Source organism: Tachypleus tridentatus, chromosome 7 (genome assembly GCF_004210375.1).
Source record: "Tachypleus tridentatus isolate NWPU-2018 chromosome 7, ASM421037v1, whole genome shotgun sequence".
Lineage (NCBI taxonomy): Eukaryota > Metazoa > Arthropoda > Merostomata > Xiphosura > Limulidae > Tachypleus > Tachypleus tridentatus.
In genome coordinates, this window is record NC_134831.1 from 96,674,641 (window position 1) to 96,698,317 (window position 23,677).

The 23,677-nt window shown below is 37.9% G+C and overlaps 1 protein-coding gene across 11 annotated transcripts in view; it reads right to left on the minus strand.

Annotated features, from left to right (window-relative positions):
- Positions 1–23,677, minus strand: part of LOC143256252 (RIMS-binding protein 2-like) — a 187,947-nt gene that overhangs the window by 111,235 nt on the left and 53,035 nt on the right. For all 11 annotated transcript variants that reach the window (XM_076513203.1, XM_076513208.1, XM_076513207.1 and 8 more), the window contains one exon: positions 25–144. In XM_076513203.1, coding sequence (XP_076369318.1) covers positions 25–144 — 120 coding nt within the window. The remainder of the gene's footprint in view (positions 1–24; positions 145–23,677) is intronic.

The window sequence follows — 23,677 nt, forward strand, 5'->3', positions numbered from 1 at the left end:
GTGTAAATGGAAAGGTATACTTACAGCATCTCGATGTTGACTAACGAGGCTTTCTAGCTCTTCCAGGCGAAACCTGAGAGATTGATTGGTCTGTTCGAGAGCCACGTACTTGTTGATGTCTACGTCAGCAGTTTTCTGGACAGCCTAGAGGGTGAAATGTTTAAAATTATCACAAGCCTACAAATTCATGATAATTTATCAATTAAAAAATAATAGTAGTAACATAAAACTAGTGGGATAAAAGAACATAAAACGAACAGTTACGAGTTCAATCGGTGTATCACGTACGACCTATAAGCTATCGAAATCAAAGTGTGCTGTTGGTTGCTAAGCAACAAGTATTACAAGCGAGACAGATTATATCAGTCATCTACAAAGCAACACAAACGACATTAATAATATAAGATAAGCTGGAGTTTATATGTGTTGTAAGATGGATTTGAAATGATAAATTCTATAATAGTATTGGATATTCACTATCAACGCGAGCCATTACTAGTGTTAAAACGATAAAGTACATGGATGGCAGCTACAAACTGGCGCGCGCTTTAAAACTCTTGGGCTAATCTAATTGAACAGTGTTTTTACTGTCGATCTTACAAGGCATCAACGACCTCCAAAAGCGTTTGTGTCCAATTTACCTGACATCTGTATATCAGGCACCGATGTTTCGCGATCACAGCGTCAGTGTAGTTCACGACTTTCATCGAATGTTAGTGACTCTTACTGGACAATAGAGATATGTGAGAACTGAACAGAGTTTTTAGAGTTACACAACCACAGTGTCAGAAACCTTCACTCATGTTCATATTCTGTGGTAAAAACAAACGACATTTTATCCGACAGCCTTGTAACTTTTTTCTTATAAACCTTGTTGTCTTTGTGACACATGATACATGGTCTCTGAGTAATGTTGTCTTTATTACACATGATACGTGGTCTCTCAGCAGTGTTCTCTGTTACACATGATACATGATCTCTGAGTAATGTTGTCTTTATTACACATGATACGTGGTCTCTCAGTAGTGTTCTCTGTTACCCATGATACATGGTCTCTGAGTAATGTTGTCTTTATTACACATGATACGTGGTCTCTCAGCAGTGTTCTCTGTTACACATGATACATGATCTCTGAGTAATGTTGTCTTTATTACACATGATACGTGGTCTCTCAGTAGTGTTCTCTGTTACACATGATACGTGGTATCTGAGTAATGTTGTCTTTATTACACGTGATACATGGTCTCTCAGTAGTGTTCTCTGTTACACATGATACGTGGTCTCTCAGTAGTATTCTCTGTTACACATGATACATGGTCTCTGAGTAATGTTGTCTTTATTACACATGATACGTGGTCTCTCAGTAGTGTTCTCTGTTACACATGATACGTGGTCTCTCAGTAATGTTGTCTTTATTACACATGATACATGGTCTCTCAGTAGTGTTGCCTCTGTTACACATGATACATGGTTTCTCAGTAATGTTGTCTTCATTACACATGATACATGGTCTCTCAGTAGTGTTCTCTGTAACACATGATACTTGGTCTCTCAGTAATGTTGTCTTTATTACACATGATACATGGTCTCTCAGTAGTGTTGCCTCTGTTACACATGATACATGGTCTCTCAGTAGTGTTGCCTCTGTTACACATGATACATGGTCTCTCAGTAATGTTGTCTGTATTACGCATGATACGTGGTCTCTCAGTAGTGTTCTCTGTTACACATGATACATGGTCTCTGAGCAATGTTGTCTTTATTACACATGATACATGGTCTCTCAGTAGTGTTGCCTCTGTTACACATGATACATGGTCTCTGAGTAATGTTGTCTTTATTACACATGACACATGGTCTCTTAGTAGTGTTGCCTCTGTTACACATGATACATGGTCTCTGAGCTATGTTGTCTTTATTACACTTGATACATGGTCTCTCAGTAGTGTTGCCTCTGTTAGACATGATACATGGTCTCTGAGTAATGTTTTTTTTTATTACTCATGATATGTGGTCTCTCAGCAGTGTTCTCTGTTACACATGATACATGATCTCTGAGTAATGTTGTCTTTATTACACATGATACGTGGTCTCTCAGCAGTGTTCTCTGTTACACATGATACATGATCTCTGAGTAATGTTGTCTTTATTACACATGATACGTGGTCTCTCAGTAGTGTTCTCTGTTACCCATGATACATGGTCTCTGAGTAATGTTGTCTTTATTACACATGATACGTGGTCTCTCAGCAGTGTTCTCTGTTACACATGATACATGATCTCTGAGTAATGTTGTCTTTATTACACATGATACGTGGTCTCTCAGTAATGTTGTCTTTATTACACATGATACATGGTCTCTCAGTAGTGTTGCCTCTGTTACACATGATACATGGTTTCTCAGTAATGTTGTCTTCATTACACATGATACATGGTCTCTCAGTAGTGTTCTCTGTAACACATGATACTTGGTCTCTCAGTAATGTTGTCTTTATTACACATGATACATGGTCTCTCAGTAGTGTTGCCTCTGTTACACATGATACATGGTCTCTCAGTAGTGTTGCCTCTGTTACACATGATACATGGTCTCTCAGTAATGTTGTCTGTATTACGCATGATACGTGGTCTCTCAGTAGTGTTCTCTGTTACACATGATACATGGTCTCTGAGCAATGTTGTCTTTATTACACATGATACATGGTCTCTCAGTAGTGTTGCCTCTGTTACACATGATACATGGTCTCTGAGTAATGTTGTCTTTATTACACATGACACATGGTCTCTTAGTAGTGTTGCCTCTGTTACACATGATACATGGTCTCTGAGCTATGTTGTCTTTATTACACTTGATACATGGTCTCTCAGTAGTGTTGCCTCTGTTAGACATGATACATGGTCTCTGAGTAATGTTTTTTTTTATTACTCATGATATGTGGTCTCTCAGCAGTGTTCTCTGTTACACATGATACATGATCTCTGAGTAATGTTGTCTTTATTACACATGATACGTGGTCTCTCAGCAGTGTTCTCTGTTACACATGATACATGATCTCTGAGTAATGTTGTCTTTATTACACATGATACGTGGTCTCTCAGTAGTGTTCTCTGTTACCCATGATACATGGTCTCTGAGTAATGTTGTCTTTATTACACATGATACGTGGTCTCTCAGCAGTGTTCTCTGTTACACATGATACATGATCTCTGAGTAATGTTGTCTTTATTACACATGATACGTGGTCTCTCAGTAGTGTTCTCTGTTACACATGATACGTGGTATCTGAGTAATGTTGTCTTTATTACACGTGATACATGGTCTCTCAGTAGTGTTCTCTGTTACACATGATACGTGGTCTCTCAGTAGTATTCTCTGTTACACATGATACATGGTCTCTGAGTAATGTTGTCTTTATTACACATGATACGTGGTCTCTCAGTAGTGTTCTCTGTTACACATGATACGTGGTCTCTCAGTAATGTTGTCTTTATTACACATGATACATGGTCTCTCAGTAGTGTTGCCTCTGTTACACATGATACATGGTTTCTCAGTACTGTTGTCTTCATTACACATGATACATGGTCTCTCAGTAGTGTTCTCTGTAACACATGATACTTGGTCTCTCAGTAATGTTGTCTTTATTACACATGATACATGGTCTCTCAGTAGTGTTGCCTCTGTTACACATGATACATGGTCTCTCAGTAGTGTTGCCTCTGTTACACATGATACATGGTCTCTCAGTAATGTTGTCTGTATTACGCATGATACGTGGTCTCTCAGTAGTGTTCTCTGTTACACATGATACATGGTCTCTGAGCAATGTTGTCTTTATTACACATGATACATGGTCTCTCAGTAGTGTTGCCTCTGTTAGACATGATACATGGTCTCTGAGTAATGTTTTTTTTTATTACTCATGACACATGGTCTCTTAGTAGTGTTGCCTCTGTTACACATGATACATGGTCTCTGAGCTATGTTGTCTTTATTACACTTGATACATGGTCTCTCAGTAGTGTTGCCTCTGTTAGACATGATACATGGTCTCTGAGTAATGTTTTTTTTTATTACTCATGATATGTGGTCTCTCAGCAGTGTTCTCTGTACACATGATACATGGTATTTGAGTAATGTTGTCTTTATTACACATGATACGTGGACTTGCAGTAGTGTTCTCTGTTACACATGATACATGGTCTCTAAGTAATGTTGTCTTTATTACACATGATACGTGGTCTCTCAGTAGTGTTCTCTGTTACACATGATACATGGTCTCTAAGTAATGTTGTCTTTATTACACATGATACGTGGTCTCTCAGTAGTGTTGCCTCTGTTACGTTACACATGATACATGGTCTCTGAGTAATGTTGTCTTTATTACATATGATACTTGGTCTCTCAGCAGTGTTCTCTGTTACACATGATACATGGTCTCTAAGTAAAGTTGCCTTTATTACACATGATACATGGTCTCTTAGTAGTGTTGCCTCTGTTACACATGATACATGGTCTCTGAGCTATGTTGTCTTTATTACACTTGATACATGGTCTCTCAGTAGTGTTGCCTCTGTTAGACATGATACATGGTCTCTGAGTAATGTTTTTTTTTATTACTCATGATATGTGGTCTCTCAGCAGTGTTCTCTGTACACATGATACATGGTATTTGAGTAATGTTGTCTTTATTACACATGATACGTGGACTTGCAGTAGTGTTCTCTGTTACACATGATACATGGTCTCTAAGTAATGTTGTCTTTATTACACATGATACGTGGTCTCTCAGTAGTGTTCTCTGTTACACATGATACATGGTCTCTAAGTAATGTTGTCTTTATTACACATGATACGTGGTCTCTCAGTAGTGTTGCCTCTGTTACGTTACACATGATACATGGTCTCTGAGTAATGTTGTCTTTATTACATATGATACTTGGTCTCTCAGCAGTGTTCTCTGTTACACATGATACATGGTCTCTAAGTAAAGTTGCCTTTATTACACATGATACATGGTCTCTCAGTAGTGTTGCCTCTGTTACACATGATACATGGTCTCTGAGTAATGTTGTCTTTATGACAAATGCTACGTGGTCTCTCAGCAGTGTTCTCTGTTACACATGACATGTAGTCTCTCAATAATGTTGTCTCTGTTTCGTACGATACTAGATTTCTCAGCAGTGTTGTTCCGTAGTTACCTATAGCATGTAGTCTTTCAATAATGGTGTTTTGCTTTAATCATGACATGCGGTTTCCTTATACTGATGTTTCTTTGTGACTCATGAGAAATAGTTACTCATGATAAAATATCTTTGTTAACAAGGACACGCGATGTCTTCTGACAAACAGTGCTATCAAGACGAATATAACTCAGAGAAAGACATCTTTTCTGAGATTCTTCACATGTTAAGACTCTTAGATTGAGTGGTACAAAGTATTGGAATTTCTTGAATGTAGAATGGGTGTTTTTTCGCAAAATGCCCGTTTCTCAACTTGCTAACCCTAACAGCAGGACTCTGGGCAGAGTTATTTTCCTCTCTGTTTTCGTCAGTATTTGAATATACATTTCTGGTTTTATTTATTTGAGACTCATTTTAAAACAAGAACATGGACTTGTTTGTTCTTCTTCCATTCCATCATCTTGGACAGTACGAAACCAATCAAATTTACTTTTCACTGGTACTGTTTCGGAACCACATAAGTAATTTAAATAGAGACGTTCCAGTACAGGTTCATAGAAATGTATACATCATGATAATAATTTCCAGGAAGATTCCCTGCATTTATAGTTACGAAGGTGACAACCAATCCATTTTTTCGTTTCAAAGAGCTGGTGCTGCTGACTGGCTGTCCTTTGATCAGTAATTCATTCTGATGACGAATATACCTGACTCCTTGTGGTCTGTGGTTAACGTCCCGCATTATAAACTGCAAGTTAAATGCTCCCCCCCCCAGTGGCACAGTGGTATGTGTACGAACTTATATTGCTAGAAACAGGGTTTCGATACACCAACACCAATTCTAATAAAACGTCATTAATATCACAGCTCGTGGATCTCACGAAACTTTTATTTATAAACCTTGCCACTGGCATTGTTTATTTTACTTTCAGAATATATTAATTTTACTTTTTGGCTGTGTAAAAATTATTCATTAAAAAGAATTACTTATTTTTTTTGGAAAAGCCATAAAGTATAATTACAAGAAGTTGTGAATCAAACACACTTCGTGTTGTATATTCTTTCCCAAATCCAACTTTATTGTGTTAAAAATGAAATTCTTGATTTTTGGTGTAACTCTCTAACGAAGAACTTTCGAAATTGAAGCAAATGCATTCGTAATTTGACGTCTCTCATACGACTCTACACGATGCTCTTGTAATGTTTTCATATATTATTTGTACTCGGCGAATAACATGGATGCGCTGTATAAAGCTAGGCCATTCCTCAAACACGTTTTTCTTCTGTGTGGCCTCGTTTCTTTATAGTTAAGATAACATTAGTGACGAAGGTAAATCTGTCGTGGTGAAATAACTCACAACAAAGTTACAAAACCAATTTTTATAATCTGCATTTTGTTTTACATCAGTATTGGCAAAATAACAGCTACTCGTGAACCACTACTATCAATGTTTAGAACTACAACAGCTTTCTCCAGCTTGCCGTGTTATCTTAGCATGTTCACTTTATAACAGCTACTCGTGAACCACTACTATCAATGTTTAGAACTACAACAGCTTTCTCCAGCTTGCTGTGTTATCTTAGCATGTTCACTTTATAACAGCTACTCGTGACCCACTACTATCAATGTTTAGAACTACAACAGCTTTCTCCAGCTTGCCGTGTTATCTTAGCATGTTCACTTTATAACAGCTACTCGTGAACCACTACTATCAATGTTTAGAACTACAACAGCTTTCTCCAGCTTGCTGTGTTATCTTAGCATGTTCACTTTATAACAGCTACTCGTGAACCACTACTATCAATGTTTAGAACTACAACAGCTTTCTCCAGCTTGCCGTGTTATCTTAGCATGTTCACTTTATAACAGCTACTCGTGAACCACTACTATCAATGTTTAGAACTACAACAGCTTTCTCCAGCTTGCGTGTTATCTTAGCATGTTCACTTTATAACGTCTCTTTAACATTTCTCAAAAATTCATACCTTCAATCTATGTAAACAAAATACAAAAAAACATTAGTGTGTGTAGCTGTTCCTTATTTGATTCCACATTTCTTTAACCATCAGTACCAAACTTACCACAGTGGTACAGGATGACATGAGGAAGGTCGTTAAATCAGTATCAAACTTACCACACTGGTACAGGATGACATGAGAAAGGTCGTTAAATCAGTACCAAACTTACCACACTAGTACAGGATGACATGAGGAAGGTCGTTCAATGAGTACGAAACTTACCTCACTGATGCAGGATGACTTGAGGAAAGTCGTTCAATCACTATCAAACGTACCACACTAGTACAAGATGACATGAGAAAAGTCGTTCAATCAGTACCAACGTACCACACTGGTACAGGATGACAAGAGAAAGGTCGTTAAATTAGTACCAAACTTACCACACTGGTACAGGATGAATGAGAAAGATCGTTTAATCAGTATCAAACTTACCACACTAGTACAGGATGACATGAGGAAGGTCGTTCAATGAGTACGAAACTTACCACACTGGTACAGGATTACATAAGAAAGGTCGTTCAATCAGTACAAAACGTACCACAGTGGTACAGGATGACATGAGGAAGGTCGTTCAAACAGTACAAAACGTACCACACTGGTACATGATGACATAAGGAAGGTCGTTCAAACAGTACAAAACGTACCACAGTGGTACATGATGACATGAGGAAGGTCGTTCAAACAGTACAAAACGTACCACAGTGGTACATGATGACATGAGGAAAGTCGTTCAAACAGTACAAAATGTACCACAGTGGTACATGATGACATGAGGAAAGTCGTTCAAACAGTACAAAACGTACCACAGTGGTACATGATGACATGAGCAAGGTCGTGTGGATGGGGGAGAAACTAGTCTCTCATTTAATTTCGGTAAAAAAAACAACTATTTATGTTGTAACACTTGTTATAATCTTTAAACAGTGTGTGTTTTGTGGTGACACTTGTTATAATCTTTAAACAGTGTGTGTTTTGTGGTAACACTTGTTATAATCTTTAAACAGTGTGTGTTTTGTGGCAACACTTGTTATAATCTTTAAACAGTGTGTGTTTTGTGGTGACACTTGTTATAATCTTTAAACAGTATGTGTTTTGCGGTGACACTTGTTATAATCTATAAACAGTGTGTGTTTTGTGGTAACACTTGTTATAATCTATAAACAGTGTGTGTTTTGTGGTAACAATTGTTATAATCTTTAAACAGTGTGTGTTTTGTGGTGACACTTGTTATAATCTTTAAACAGTGTGTGTTTTGTGGTGACACTTGTTATAATCTTTAAACAGTGTGTGTTTTGTGGTAACACTTGTTATAATCTTTAAACAGTGTGTGTTTTGTGGCAACACTTGTTATAATCTTTAAACAGTGTGTGTTTTGTAGTGACACTTGTTATAATCTTTAAACAGTATGTGTTTTGCGGTGACACTTGTTATAATCTATAAACAGTGTGTGTTTTGTGGTAACACTTGTTATAATCTTTAAACAGTGTGTGTTTTGTGGTAACAATTGTTATAATATTTAAACAGCGTGTATTTTGTGGCAACACTTGTTATAATCTTTAAACAGTGTGTGTTTTGTGGTGACACTTGTTATAATATTTAAACAGTGTGTGTTTTGTGGTAACACTTGTTATAATCTTTAAACAGTGTGTGGTTTGTGGTAACACTTGTTATAATATTTAAACAGTGTGTGTTTTGTGGTGACACTTGTTATAATCTTTAAACAGTGTATGTTTTGTGGTAACACTTGTTATAATCTTTAAACAGTGTGTGTTTTGTGGAAACACTTGTTATAATCTTTAAACAGTGTGTGTTTTGTGGCGACACTTGTTATAATTTTTAAAGTGTGTGTTTTGTGGTAACACTTGTTATAATCTTTAAACAGTGTGTGTTTTGTGGTAACACTTGATATAATCTTTAAACAGTGTGTGTTTTGTGGTGACACTTGTTATAATATTTAAACAGTGTGTGTTTTGTGGTAACACTTGTTATAATCTTTAAACAGTGTGTGGTTTGTGGTAACACTTGTTATAATATTTAAACAGTGTGTGTTTTGTGGTGACACTTGTTATAATCTTTAAACAGTGTATGTTTTGTGGTAACACTTGTTATAATCTTTAAACAGTGTGTGTTTTGTGGAAACACTTGTTATAATCTTTAAACAGTGTGTGTTTTGTGGCGACACTTGTTATAATTTTTAAAGTGTGTGTTTTGTGGTAACACTTGTTATAATCTTTAAACAGTGTGTGTTTTGTGGTAACACTTGATATAATCTTTAAACAGTGTGTGTTTTGTGGTGACACTTGTTATAATCTTTAAACAGTGTGTGTTTTGTGGTGACACTTGTTATAATTTTTAAAGTGTGTGTTTTGTGGTGACACTTGTTATAATTTTTAAAGTGTGTGTTTTGTGGTGACACTTGTTATAATTTTTAAAGTGTGTGTTTTGTGGCAACACTTGTTATAATCTTTAAACAGTGTGTGTTTTGTGGTGACACTTGTTATAATTTTTAAAGTGTGTGTTTTGTGGCAACACTTGTTATAATCTTTAAACAGTGTGTGTTTTGTGGTGACACTTGTTATAATCTTTAAACAGTGTGTGTTTTGTGGTAACACTTGTTATAATCTTTAAACAGTGTGTGTTTTGTGGTGACACTTGTTATAATCTTTAAACAATGTGTGTTTTGTGGTGACACTTGTTATAATTTTTAAAGTGTGTGTTTTGTGGTGACACTTGTTATAATTTTTAAAGTGTGTGTTTTGTGGCAACACTTGTTATAATCCTTAAACAGTGTGTGTTTTGTGGCAACACATGTTATAATCTTTAAACAGTGAGTGTTTCTTTCCAGTATTGGTTTCTTTATGTGTTTTTATTGTACTTTTTATTGCTTGTTTGTTTTGAAATTAAGCACAAAGCTACACAATGGGTTACCTGTGCTCTGTCCTCCACGGGTATCGAAAACGGATTTCTCATAGTGTGATTCTGCAGACATATTGCTGTGCCATTATAAGGCTTATTGTTATTTTTTTTTTAAGAGAGAACTAGAATCACAATTTCCTATCCTTTATTACAAACGAGTTTTTTTTTTTTATAATTTCAGGAGAGTCCGTATTTGATAATGTTTAACATTCAACAACGACCATAAAGGCAAGTTTATTATTATTGTTTTCTAGTAAGAAATCAATTTTATTTTTAAAATCTTCAAAGTTTACAACGTGTAAAAAAATGAAGTTCAGTTTCACCAGCCTCTAGTAAGCCGTGCTGAGTGAATCGTATGAAGGACTTCCACAGTTTGACATTATGTCCCTCTAGTAAGCCGTGCTGAGTGAATCGTATGAAGGACTTCCACAGTTAACATTATGTCCCTCTAGTAAGCCGTGCTGAGTGAATCGTATGAAGGACTTCCACAGTTAACATTATGTCCCTCTAGTAAGCCGTGCTGAGTGAATCGTATGAAGGACTTCCACAGTTAACATTATGTCCCTCTAGTAAGCCGTGCTGAGTGAATCGTATGAAGGACTTCCACAGTTAACATTATGTCCCTCTAGTAAGCCGTGTTAAGTGAATCGTATGAAAGACTTCCACAATTAACATTATGTCCCTCTAGTAAGCCGTGCTGAGTGAATCGTATGAAAATCTTCCACAGTTTAACATTATGTCCCTCTAGTAAGCCGTGCTGAGTGAATCGTATGAAAGACTTCCAAAATTAACATTATGTCCCTCTAGTAAGCCGTGCTGAGTGAATCGTATGAAAGACTTCCACAATTAACGTCCCTCTAGTAAGCCGTGCTGAGTGAATCGTATGAAAATCTTCCACAGTTTAACATTATGTCCCTCTAGTAAGCCGTGCTGAGTGAATCGTATGAAAGACTTCCACAATTAACATTATGTCCCTCTAGTAAGCCGTGCTGAGTGAATCGTATGAAAGACTTCCACAATTAACGTCCCTCTAGTAAGCCGTGCTGAGTGAATCGTATGAAAACCTTCCACAGTTTAACATTATGTCCCTCTAGTAAGCCGTGCTGAGTGAATCGTATGAAGGACTTCCACAGTTAACATTATGTCCCTCTAGTAAGCCGTGCTGAGTGAATCGTATGAAGGACTTCCACAGTTAACATTATGTCCCTCTAGTAAGCCGTGCTGAGTGAATCGTATGAAGGACTTCCACAGTTAACATTATGTCCCTCTAGTAAGCCGTGCTGAGTGAATCGTATGAAGGACTTCCACAGTTAACATTATGTCCCTCTAGTAAGCCGTGTTAAGTGAATCGTATGAAAGACTTCCACAATTAACATTATGTCCCTCTAGTAAGCCGTGCTGAGTGAATCGTATGAAAATCTTCCACAGTTTAACATTATGTCCCTCTAGTAAGCCGTGCTGAGTGAATCGTATGAAAGACTTCTACAATTAACATTATGTCCCTCTAGTAAGCCGTGCTGAGTGAATCGTATGAAAGACTTCCCAAATTAACGTCCCTCTAGTAAGCCGTGCTGAGTGAATCGTATGAAAACCTTCCACAGTTTAACATTATGTCCCTCTAGTAAGCCGTGCTGAGTGAATCGTATGAAAATCTTCCACAGTTTAACATTATGTCCCTCTAGTAAGCCGTGCTGAGTGAATCGTATGAAAATCTTCCACAGTTTAACATTATGTCCCTCTAGTAAGCCGTGCTGAGTGAATCGTATGAAAGACTTCGACAATTAACATTATGTCCCTCTAGTAAGCCGTGCTGAGTGAATCGTATGAAAGACTTCCACAATTAACATTATGTCCCTCTAGTAAGCCGTGCTGAGTGAATCGTATGAAAGACTTCCACAATTAACATTATGTCCCTCTAGTAAGCCGTGCTGAGTGAATCGTATGAAAGACTTCCACAATTAACATTATGTCCCTCTAGTAAGCCGTGCTGAGTGAATCGTATGAAAGACTTCTACAATTAACATTATGTCCCTCTAGTAAGCCGTGCTGAGTGAATCGTATGAAAGACTTCGACAATGAACATTATGTCCCTCTAGTAAGCCGTGCTGAGTGAATCGTATGAAAGACTTCCACAATTAACATTATGTCCGTTTTTGTTTTATTTCGTTTCTTTTTTATGATCCACTGCTGAAAATCGATGTGTTGTTTCGTGAGTTGTGCTGTAGAAACTCTGACGCCATGATTTTGCTGTTTCTTTAGTATTCCCCAACGTGCTGTCTATACCAGCCAGCCTAACAAGGTCGGTTGCCATGGTGACCAATAGATAGGCTTCCTATCTATTGGCTGCTATCCACCAAGATTGGTAACATGGTCATTCTTTAAGACCCCCAACCCCTCCCACATAGTCTGTGAGATCGAAAAACGTCTACATTTATAAAAAAAAATGGATTATTTATTATATTTTTACACACTTGAAGTTAACTTTATTAAAACGAGTTGAAAGAAATGGTATAACGTTATGGTTTAATAAATAAGTTAACTTATTTATTCTAAAGATGGCTGGTATGGGTATTAAACCTTTAATTAGAATAAATTATAGAACAACGTTTCGGCCTTCTTAGGTCATCTTCACGTTAACAAGTTGCAAAATCTCTTTGTGTTATTTTATATCTTAATTATAGTTTTAATACCAATATTAGCCGTCTTGAAAATACATTTTTACTTCAAGTAGGTTTTTCGTCATTATAACTTAACCGATGTATCGCTAGGCCTACAAAACCATCGTCAGAAAATATATAACATCAAGACCTCTGCAGTTAACCATGACTGTAAACAACAAGATTATCAAACATTTAAATGATAAAAAACGATAATAAAAACAACTAAGAGATGAAACTTCAAAGAAAGTCACCCTAGGTTTATTTTGTGTGTATATTTATAGGGCTATCTACTGTGTCCACCGAGGGAATTGAACCTGGATTTTAGCGTTGTAAATCCGTAGGCTTACCTCTATTTTACATTTATTTCGGGACCCTGAATTTTATTCTTAAAAGGTTCCTATAGTAAGGTACACAACAAAAATACAATTATGTTTCAGATAACCCCATTAATTAGTTCTGAGTTCACTCGCAAGAACATAGAATGATGCAATATTTCACTCCTATCGGCAGTAAATGGTACTAAAACAAGCCGGTAACCTATATCGGCAGTAAATGGTATTAAAACAAGTCAGTAGCCCCAATCGGCAGTGAAGGGTGTGAAAACAAGTCGATAACCCCTATCGGAAGTGAGCAGTATAAAAAAAAAGATGTACCCTCTATCAGCAGTAAACGGTACTAAAACAAATTAGTAATAAGAGGATATTGGAGAAAGGACATTGGGGGAAAGTTACAAACACAACAAAAGTAGTATGTATAATTTAATAGCACTTACTATGTCCCACATTTTATAAAACCAAGGCATACAGAACAAAAAATGTTTTTCGTAAAATTAAATTTAAGTAGATAATTTGCTTGTTTTTTGAATTTCGCGCAAAGCTACACGAGGGCTCTCTGCGTTAGCTGTTCCTAATTTAGCAGTGTAACACTAGAGGGAAGGCAGCTAGTCATCACCTCCCACTGCCAACTCATGGGCTACTCTTTTACCAACGAATAGTGAGATTGACCGTCACATTATAACGCCCCCGTGACTAAAAGGGCGAGCATGTTTCGTGCGACGGGGATTCGAACTCACAACCCCCTATCCGTTAGTAAAAATAGTAATCCAAAAGTTGACGGTGGGTGGTGATGACTAGCTGCCTTCCATCTAGTCTTGCACTGCTACATTAGAGACGGCTAGCGCAGATAGCCCTCGTGTAGTTTTGTGCGAAATTACAAAAACAAACAAACAAAAAAACAAATTTAGGCTTAGCTGTCCCTAACTGTAAACTGCGAACCAGAGAAGAGGTAATAAGCCAATAGTAGCCACTGTCTCAAGCGATTACTGACTGTTACTCCTATAATGTTCAACGTATCAAACGTGTCAGTAGTACTATTCGTATCCAATCTCTAAAACTCTGAATACTAGACTATGTTTTCAGGAGTCCTTTTCTGTGTGGAAATTGTGGTTAAATTCATTTTAATTTGTTAATAGTTTGTTTGTTTCGTGTACCTGTTAGTAACTGTTTTTGTGACACCCGATTAGCATCATGTTGTGGTATTTGATCACTGTGTTTTTGTATGTGGTCGTCCACATGTTTTGAGCATTTGACTGTTAATGTAGTTCTGATGTTTTATTATTACTGTGTTGTTTGAATATTGGGTTGAATGTAGTTTTGATGTTTGATTATTACTATGTTGTTTGAATGTTGGGTTGAATGTAGTTTTGATGTTTGATTATTACTGTGTTTGAGTGTTTAGCTCAGTTTAGTTTAAGTGTTTGATTGTCAGTGTGCTTTACTACTTGGTTCAAGGTATTTTTGCCTCAGAACACAGATAATTAGAATAGTTCATTGTGTAGTTTGTGCTTAATTACAAACAAATCAATATAGTTTTAGTGTTTAGTTCAATGTATTTTGGTGTTTTGATTGTGTTTGAATGTTAGATTCAACGTATTTTCGGTGGTTGATTATTGCTGGTTTATATGTAGACTTTTGTATCAGAAACTAATTAGTGGTTTTAAGTACAAAATATGGTAATATGACAATTTATTAGCCAGTAAATTTTAATATTTAATTAGTTTATACTAATTTGGAAGCCCCACAGCTATTTTTGTTTGCTAAGTACAACGCTAAACAATGTGATATCTCTCTCCTGTATGGGTATTTGGGTATTGATGTATATATACCCAGGAAGGTCAGGTTTCGTTAACCTCTTCCTTCATATTTTGGTTTTACAACTGTCAAGTGTATTTATATATGGTACAAGAGGGCTAGAATAACCCGCACTTACTCAGGCCTCTTGCAGGGCAATGTACATGTACTATCTACATGCACACTTGGTACAAATAAATCACTTCTCTTATAGTTCCATATATTATTCGTACTATTATCAGTTAGGTATTAACTATAAAACGTTTACATAAAAACCCTTTCAGTGTTTAGTAACCCCTAATCTAATGTGGAGTCAAGTTTATAGGTGGCCTTTTATTTATTTGGAAAATATATATTCACTGTGGAAAGGTGCTTGGGTCTATCTTCATCATGTAAACAGTACCTGTCAAGTTCGCTTACAATGTGATATCTGTGCTGTTTGTTTGTTTTTCGAATTTCGCGCAAAGCTACACGAAGGTTGTTTGCGCTAGCCGTCCCTACTTTAACAGTGTAAGACAAGAGGGAAGGCAGCTAGTCAACAACACCCACTGCCAACTCATGAGCTACTCTTTTACCAATAAATAGTGGGATTGACCGTCACATTATAACGTCCCCATGGCTGAAAGGGCGAGTATGCTTGTTGTGAGGGGGATTCAAACCCGCGACTCTCAGATTACGAGTCAAGTGCCTTAACCACTTGGCCATGCTTGGTCTCTATCTGTACTAAGACCAGAATCCGGCCCGGCATGGCCTAGCGCGTAAGGCGTGCGACTCGTAATCCGAGGGTCGCGGGTTCGCGCCCGCGTCGCGCTAAAACATGCTCGCCCTCCCAGCCGTGGCGATGTATAATGTGACGGTCAATCCCACTATTCTTTGGTAAAAGAGTAGCCCAAGAGTTGGCGGTGGGTGGTGATGACTAGCTGCCTTCCCTCTAGTCTTACACTGCTAAATTAGGGACGGCTAGCACAGATAGCCCTCGAGTAGCTTTGTGCGAAATTCAAAACAAACAAACAAACAAAAGACCAGAATTGTATCGAAACCCGCTCTTTATACAGAGTAATTAAATCTTCGTTACTATAACCCAAGTCCCCTAGTGGTAAGTTGAATGATAAATCCGAGGTTAGATTCCTCGCGGTGGACAGAACGCAAATGGCAAATCGTTTAGCTTTACGATGAGGAAACAGACGACCCAGGGGTTTATTCTATTGTCAACACGTTCTTCCCCTATCGGTAAAAACTACCTACCAAGTATGAGAAACACAGTATAGGTAGAGAGAAATGGCCCGTCTTATTTCACTGCTTGCACATTGGAGATAGCGCAGCAAGCAATGGTTCATTCAATCTTCAATTAAGCACATTTTCTTTGATATTCATCTACAATCTGATTTCAATACAACCTTCTATCAATAGACGTGTTCTAGGCGGTCACGGAACAGGGAGATTGCGTGACTCGGTAACAGTAGCTGGAATTTTCTTCACTGACGTTCAATAACAGACAAGAAAACAAAGATGGTAGAAAGTGGTTTTTTCCAGCGCACTCCCAAGATTCTAATGTGTGATCAATATACGCCACAACTTCCCAAACGTCGCAAATGACCACAACCATACTGTTTTAAGGTTTCTACCACAAATGATAATACTAAATAAACACTAGCATTAATATCTAATGCAGTAAGTAACCCGTTATACCTTTAAATTTACATTTATTTAAGCAGAAAATAAATATAAAATGATACTGAGAAAGTAAATCGTTTGAATTAGTAGTAACCTATTCCTAACTGAAAGGGAGTTCAAAGTGTTCAACGGGTCATCTTACATTATCATTAGTAAACAGAAAAGCAATCTGACAGTATACATGTGGTCACGCCAATCTTTATGAGACTGAATTAACCATTTTGTGTCACTTGTAACGTGACATTGAATTTTTTGAAGCGAAAGATACACATACGCTTGGACAGGTGACGCTATCATCGCAACATGAGTAATTTGAATTAACATTAACACAGCAGAAATAAATATCACCGACCTGTAAGATGTTGGAGCATTAACCCTATCCTTGTCTTGCGCATCACACGTGATACACAGCACATAATTTTAAAACGCCTGAGTATCATATGTAATACACAGCCTCATTTATCTGATACACAGTTGATGTTTGTGAACGTGGAACTGGTTGTTTTGGTTCAGAGTACGGGATTAGAAAAGAGCTTCACGTGAAGCCACAGGTAGCGCTCCAAGCGCATGTGAATGATGATATGTTAAGTTACTTTCACTCAAGAGAAAGTGTAAACCTAGGATCTGTAGTTCATAAAATATTCTACTCCATAGTATTTCAATAATATAATCACATGCTTCACTCATACCTACTTGGATAAAGTAGCTTCACTCATACCTACTTGGATAAAGTAGTCTAATAAACTTTAAGTGACATAAAACAAGGAAAGAGATAAGCTTTAAAAAATGCGATGCGTAATTGTCAGTAATGTTATTTTATGGGATAAGATAAGTTGAAATGCATATTTATTGGCTAAATGAAGTTATTCTCAAAGTCATATAAGTTATATTGAATGACTTAAAAACATTAAGTGTAAGTCACTTCGTTTCTTTACTAGTGTTTGTTTTATTTATTTTAGAAGCCCCAGTTATGATAGAGGTGTCAGAGAAGCACGTAAGACATATAATGTTTTACAAGTTCAGAAAAGGGAAAAGAGTTACCGATGCTATGCGAATCATTCAAGAGATGTACGGCAATGCCATTTTGAATGTGATGAAGTGTCAAAGATGGTTCAATAAGTTTAGAAGTGGTGACTGTAGTTTGACAGACGCAGTTCGCACTGGGCGCCATGTTGAGTTTGATAACAGCCTGCTTCTGGTAACACTTGAGGATGATTGTGTTGCACCTATTGAGGAATTAGGTCAGCAACTCAATTCATCTCCTTCCACTGTCTATCAACATTTGCAACAACTTGGTAGAGTTTCAAAGTTGGGAAAATGATGACCACATGAATTGCCAACTGATGATCTGAGAGAATGTGTAGACATCTGTACATCTCTTCACCACTCTCGTGAACTTCGAGCTTCGTTTTTGAACCACCTAGTGACTGGAAATGAAAAATAGGTACTTTATAAAAATGTTAAGGGCCGCCGACAGTGGGTTAGTGCAGGAAAACCAGCTACACCACAGCCAAAAGCGAACCTGCACCCTAACAAAGTATGTTCATTGTTTGGTGGAATAAAAGCGGTGTAATACACTTTAAGTTGTTACAAACAAATAAGACTGCTGAGAGATACTGTCAGTAACTGGATCGACTGAACACTGCACTGAAAAAAATAAAGAGACCTGCTTTGGTGAATTGGAAAGGAGTTGTTTTCCACCATGACAATGCACGTCCTCACACCGGTAAGTTGTTTTCCACCATGACGATGCACGTCCTCACACCGGTAAGTTGTTTTCCACCATGACAATGCACGTCTTCACACCGGTAAGTTGTTTTCCACCATAACAATGCACGTCCTCACACCGGTAAGTTGTTTTCCATCATAACAATGCACGTCTTCACACCGGTAAGTTGTTTTCCACCATGACAATGCACGTCCTCACACCGGTAAGTTGTTTTCCATCATAACAATGCACATCCCCACACCGGTAAGTTGTTTTCCATCATAACAATGCACGTCCTCACACCGGTAAGTTGTTTTCCACCATGACAATGCACGTCCTCACACCGGTAAGTGTTTTTCCACCATGACAATGCACGTCCTCACACCGGTAAGTTGTTTTCCACCATGACAATGCACGTCCTCACACCGGTAAGTTGTTTTCCACCATGACAATGCACGTCCTCACACCGGTAAGTTGTTTTCCACCATAACAATGCACGTCCTCACACCGGTAAGTTGTTTTCCACCATGACAATGCACGTCCTCACACCGGTAAGTTGTTTTCCACCATGACAATGCACGTCCTCACACCGGTAAGTTGTTTTCCACCATGACAATGCACGTCCTCACACCGGTAAGTTGTTTTCCACCATAACAATGCACGTCCTCACACCGGTAAGTTGTTTTCCACCATGACAATGCACGTCCTCACACCGGTAAGTTGTTTTCCACCATGACAATGCACGTCCTCACACCGGTAAGTTGTTTTCCACCATGACAATGCACGTCCTCACACCGGTAAGTTGTTTTCCACCATAACAATGCACGTCCTCACACCGGTAAGTGTTTTTCCACCATGACAATGCACGTCCTCACACCGGTAAGTTGTTTTCCACCATAACAATGCACGTCCTCACACCGGTAAGTTGTTTTCCATCATAACAATGCACGTCCTCACACCGGTAAGTTGTTTTCCACCATGACAATGCACGTCCTCACACCGGTAAGTTGTTTTCCACCATGACAATGCACGTCCTCACACCGGTAAGTTGTTTTCCACCATGACAATGCACGTCCTCACACCGGTAAGTTGTTTTCCACCATGACAATGCACGTCCTCACACCGGTAAGTTGTTTTCCACCATGACAATGCACGTCCTCACACCGGTAAGTTGTTTTCCACCATGACAATGCACGTCCTCACACCGGTAAGTTGTTTTCCATCATAACAATGCACGTCCTCACACCGGTAAGTTGTTTTCCATCATAACAATGCACGTCCTCACACCGGTAAGTTGTTTTCCACCATGACAATGCACGTCCTCACACCGGTAAGTTGTTTTCCACCATGACAATGCACGTCCTCACACCAGTAAGTTGTTTTCCACCATAACAATGCACGTCCTCACACCGGTAAGTTGTTTTCCACCATGACAATGCACGTCCTCACACCGGTAAGTTGTTTTCCACCATGACAATGCACGTCCTCACACCGGTAAGTTGTTTTCCACCATGACAATGCACGTCCTCACACCGGTAAGTTGTTTTCCACCATGACAATGCACGTCCTCACACCGGTAAGTTGTTTTCCACCATGACAATGCACGTCCTCACACCGGTAAGTTGTTTTCCACCATGACAATGCACGTCCTCACACCGGTAGGATCACTTCTAGAAGAGCTTGGCTGGGAGGAACTTCCTCATCTCTCTTGTTCTCCTTATGTTGCTCCCTCAGTTTTACCATCATTACAGTAGCTCACAACATCATAAACAGTTTACTTTATGGATGAGTTAAAACAGCCTTTGTACGTTTTTTGTCTCAAAACCATCTAATTTTTATAAGCGTGGTTTTGAAAATCTTTTGAGACATTGGCAGACAGATATTGAAAGTGATGGAAAATACATATTTGATTAAAGTTGTTATTTGAGGGTTTATTTCTCCTTTAAAATTCTGGTGTAACAAAATATATTACTTATGGGATGACCTGATATTTATAATAAGCTGACGAGTCAGTCCAGTAGTTCAGATTTTGTCCAACAAGAGTCGCCATACGAACTTGTTTATGAGTTAGTGCAAAGTTACATAACAGACTATCTGCGATCTGTTAACAAGCAGAAATCAAATCAATAATTCTACAGCTGTAAATCTGTAAACTTACTGTTGATTCACTGTGTTCGATAAGAGATACATCATAACCTCCCCAAAATGAAGAAAACAAAATGGTGACACCTCAAAAATTCTTCAGTCTTTAATTTGTCGTGAGAAACAGACCTCGAAACACTATGCAAACTGGTCACACGTTTACGTCGCCAGAAAATAAGTACAAATTCCTGAATAGATCACTGATACAAATGTAAGGTTTTACCAGGTGAACTACATTCAAACATATTTTTCGTACAAACTTCACGATTAAACCATTTAGTCTTCCTTATCATTCTTGGCAAGTGATAAAAATGGTTTAATCTCTCCTGATAACAGAACCTGAAAAGGTTTTTTATAAATCTACAAAGTTGTTTGCCAGTCTTCTCTTATGCTCATATCCTGATACAAATAATCAGGCGAGAAATATATCCGAAGAATATCATCTATCGATTTTGTAAACATATCCCAAATTATCTTTATTTCGCCTCACATACACTTGAAACTGTTACTTCTCCAGATATTGCGAATGGTGACCATAGCAACATAAGAGGAAAACATTTGACGTCATATTCAGTAATTTGAATGGTAAGACGACACATTACGTTAATCTGTTGTCAAAATCAGTGTTTTCAGACGAGGGTTGAATGTTCCGTTTCTTTTAGGGCTCTTGATTAATAATCTGCGGGTTGCGGGTTCGAATCCCGGTCCGGCCAAATATACTCACATTTTCAGCCGTAGGGACGTTATCATTTATGGTCAATCGCACTATTCGTTGGTTAAAGAGTAGTCTAAGAGTTTGCAGTGGGTGGTGATAACTATCTTCCCTCTAGTCTTATACTGTTAAATTAAGGACGGCTAGCGATATATCGCCCTCGTGTAACTTTGCGCAAAATTCCAAAAACAAACAAATAAAACAGTTTCTGTTAACACAGTTGCTCCTAGTCGATACAAATATCTAAAATCTGGAGAACGTTTCCAAAAAAATGATTGTTTGTTTTGGAATTTCGCGCAAAGCTACTCGAGGGCTATCTGTGCTAGCCGTCCCGAATTTACCAGTGTAAGACTAGAGGGAAGGCAGCTAGTCATCACCACCCACCGCCAACTCTTGGGCTACTCTTTTACCAACGAATAGTGGGATTGACCGTCACATTATAACGCCCCCACGGCTGGGAGGGCTCCAAAAATGACGTAAGGCTATTTATAATGCCTACCATACGTTGTAAATAAAAAGGTATGTGTTATAGTCGTTGTACCATAACCACAAAGCCAGAGAGGAATGTTTGGTTTGGTTGTTCACCTGAAATACACCTTGTCGCAAATCTAAACGATCAGGTCAGATACCCCTCAAGTTCAAGAAAAGAAATATGGACCAGAGGAAAAGCAACCAGTCACCAGTCACTCGCCTTATGATGCAGTCACTCTTGACTGAATAGCATGATTGACTCTACTCTTATGACGAACACATAGCTTAAACCGTGAAGAGTCATGATACTCTCGCGTCTCGAGCCAAAAATATTCGGTTACCCAGAGAGTCAGTCAGCAGCTACAAGAAGCTTGTCTTAGCTCTTTGAAACGATTAACGAAATTGACTATAAATTTTATACCGCGTCTACGACAGAAAGTGATTACCACGTTCAGCAAAATCTCAGTGCGAACCACAGGCGACGCCTAGCACTTGACTTCAAATAAACTTATTCAGTCCTAAATCAGGCTCTTTTAATACGAGCGCTGTGCCCAGAAATGTGTCCCAAATGTCATCCAAGTGCAGGGTTAAAATTAGACCAAACCAAAATAAATATCAGACAAAAAAGTTACTTTTTGATAAAAATAATTAAAAACAGCAACCTACCCTTTAAAATATTGGTATTTGTTACACGTGATTAAAGCAACCACTAAACAGGGGACATTCCCCCTCTTGGTGAGAACAGGTTAACCTGTTAACAATCAAAATCCTGCGTTTTCCTATTTTTATTTTTGGAATCGCTTCATTTGAAGTATATAAATATTACATTTTGTGGGGGATATACCCCCTAATTCTCGTATTATTTTCATGTTCAGGTCTTGCATGCATTTTATTTCTCTCGTTCCCCTTTCAGATAATTTTTGTTTCCTCGGTTTCGTTAAATTAAGATGTATTATAAAAATAGAGACAAGATAGCCATATAAAGATTTCTAAGGTCGGTTTTATTTGATAGTGCGCACATAGTCCTCGAGTAGCTTCGCGCGAAATTCAAAAACAAACAATTACTTTGATAGTAAAACGATAAGAAGAACGAATATTCTGGTTAAATAAATACGTTGTATTTAATATTAACACACACTACCATTTTAAAACCTCGACACTGTACACGTAACGGGCCGGGCATGGCCAGGTGGGTTAAGGCGTTCGACTCGGAATCCGCGGGTTCGAGTCCCCGTCGCACCAAACATGCTCGCTCTTTCAGCCGTGGGGGCGTTATAAAGCGACGGTCAATCCCACTATTCATTGGTAAAAGAGTAGCCCAAGAGTTGACGGTGGGTGGTAATGACTAGCTGCCTTCCCTCTAGTCTTACGCTGCTAAATTAGGGACGGCTAGCGCAGATAGTCCTCGTGTAGCTTTGTGCAAAATAGAAAAAACAAACAAAAATGTATGTAATGATGAAAAATGCTAGCTATAAAAAACACGTTTTTTGTCATCGTTATAAAACTGATTATGTTATAAGGAGGGTAATAGTATTAGCTGATGTATATATATGAGGGTAATGGTATTAGCTGATGTATATATATGAGGGTAATAGTATTAGCTGATGTATATATATGAGGGTAATAGTATTAGCTGATGTATATATATGAGGGTAATAGTATTAGCTGATGTATATATATGAGAGTAATAGTATTAGTGATGTATATATATGAGGGTAATAGTATTAGCTGATGTATATATATGAGGGTAATAGTATTATCTGATGTATATATACGAGGGCAATAGTATTAGCTGATGTATATATACATGAGGGCAATGGCATTATCTGATGTATATATATGAGGGCAATAGTATTATCTGATGCATACATATGAGGCAATAGTATTATCTGATGTATATATATGAGGGCAATAGTATTACTGATGTATACATACGAGGGCAATGGTATTAGCTGACGTATATATATGAGGGCAATAGTATTATCTGACGTATATATATGAGGGCAATAGCATTATCTGACGCATACATATGAGGGCAATAGCATTAGCTGACGCATATATA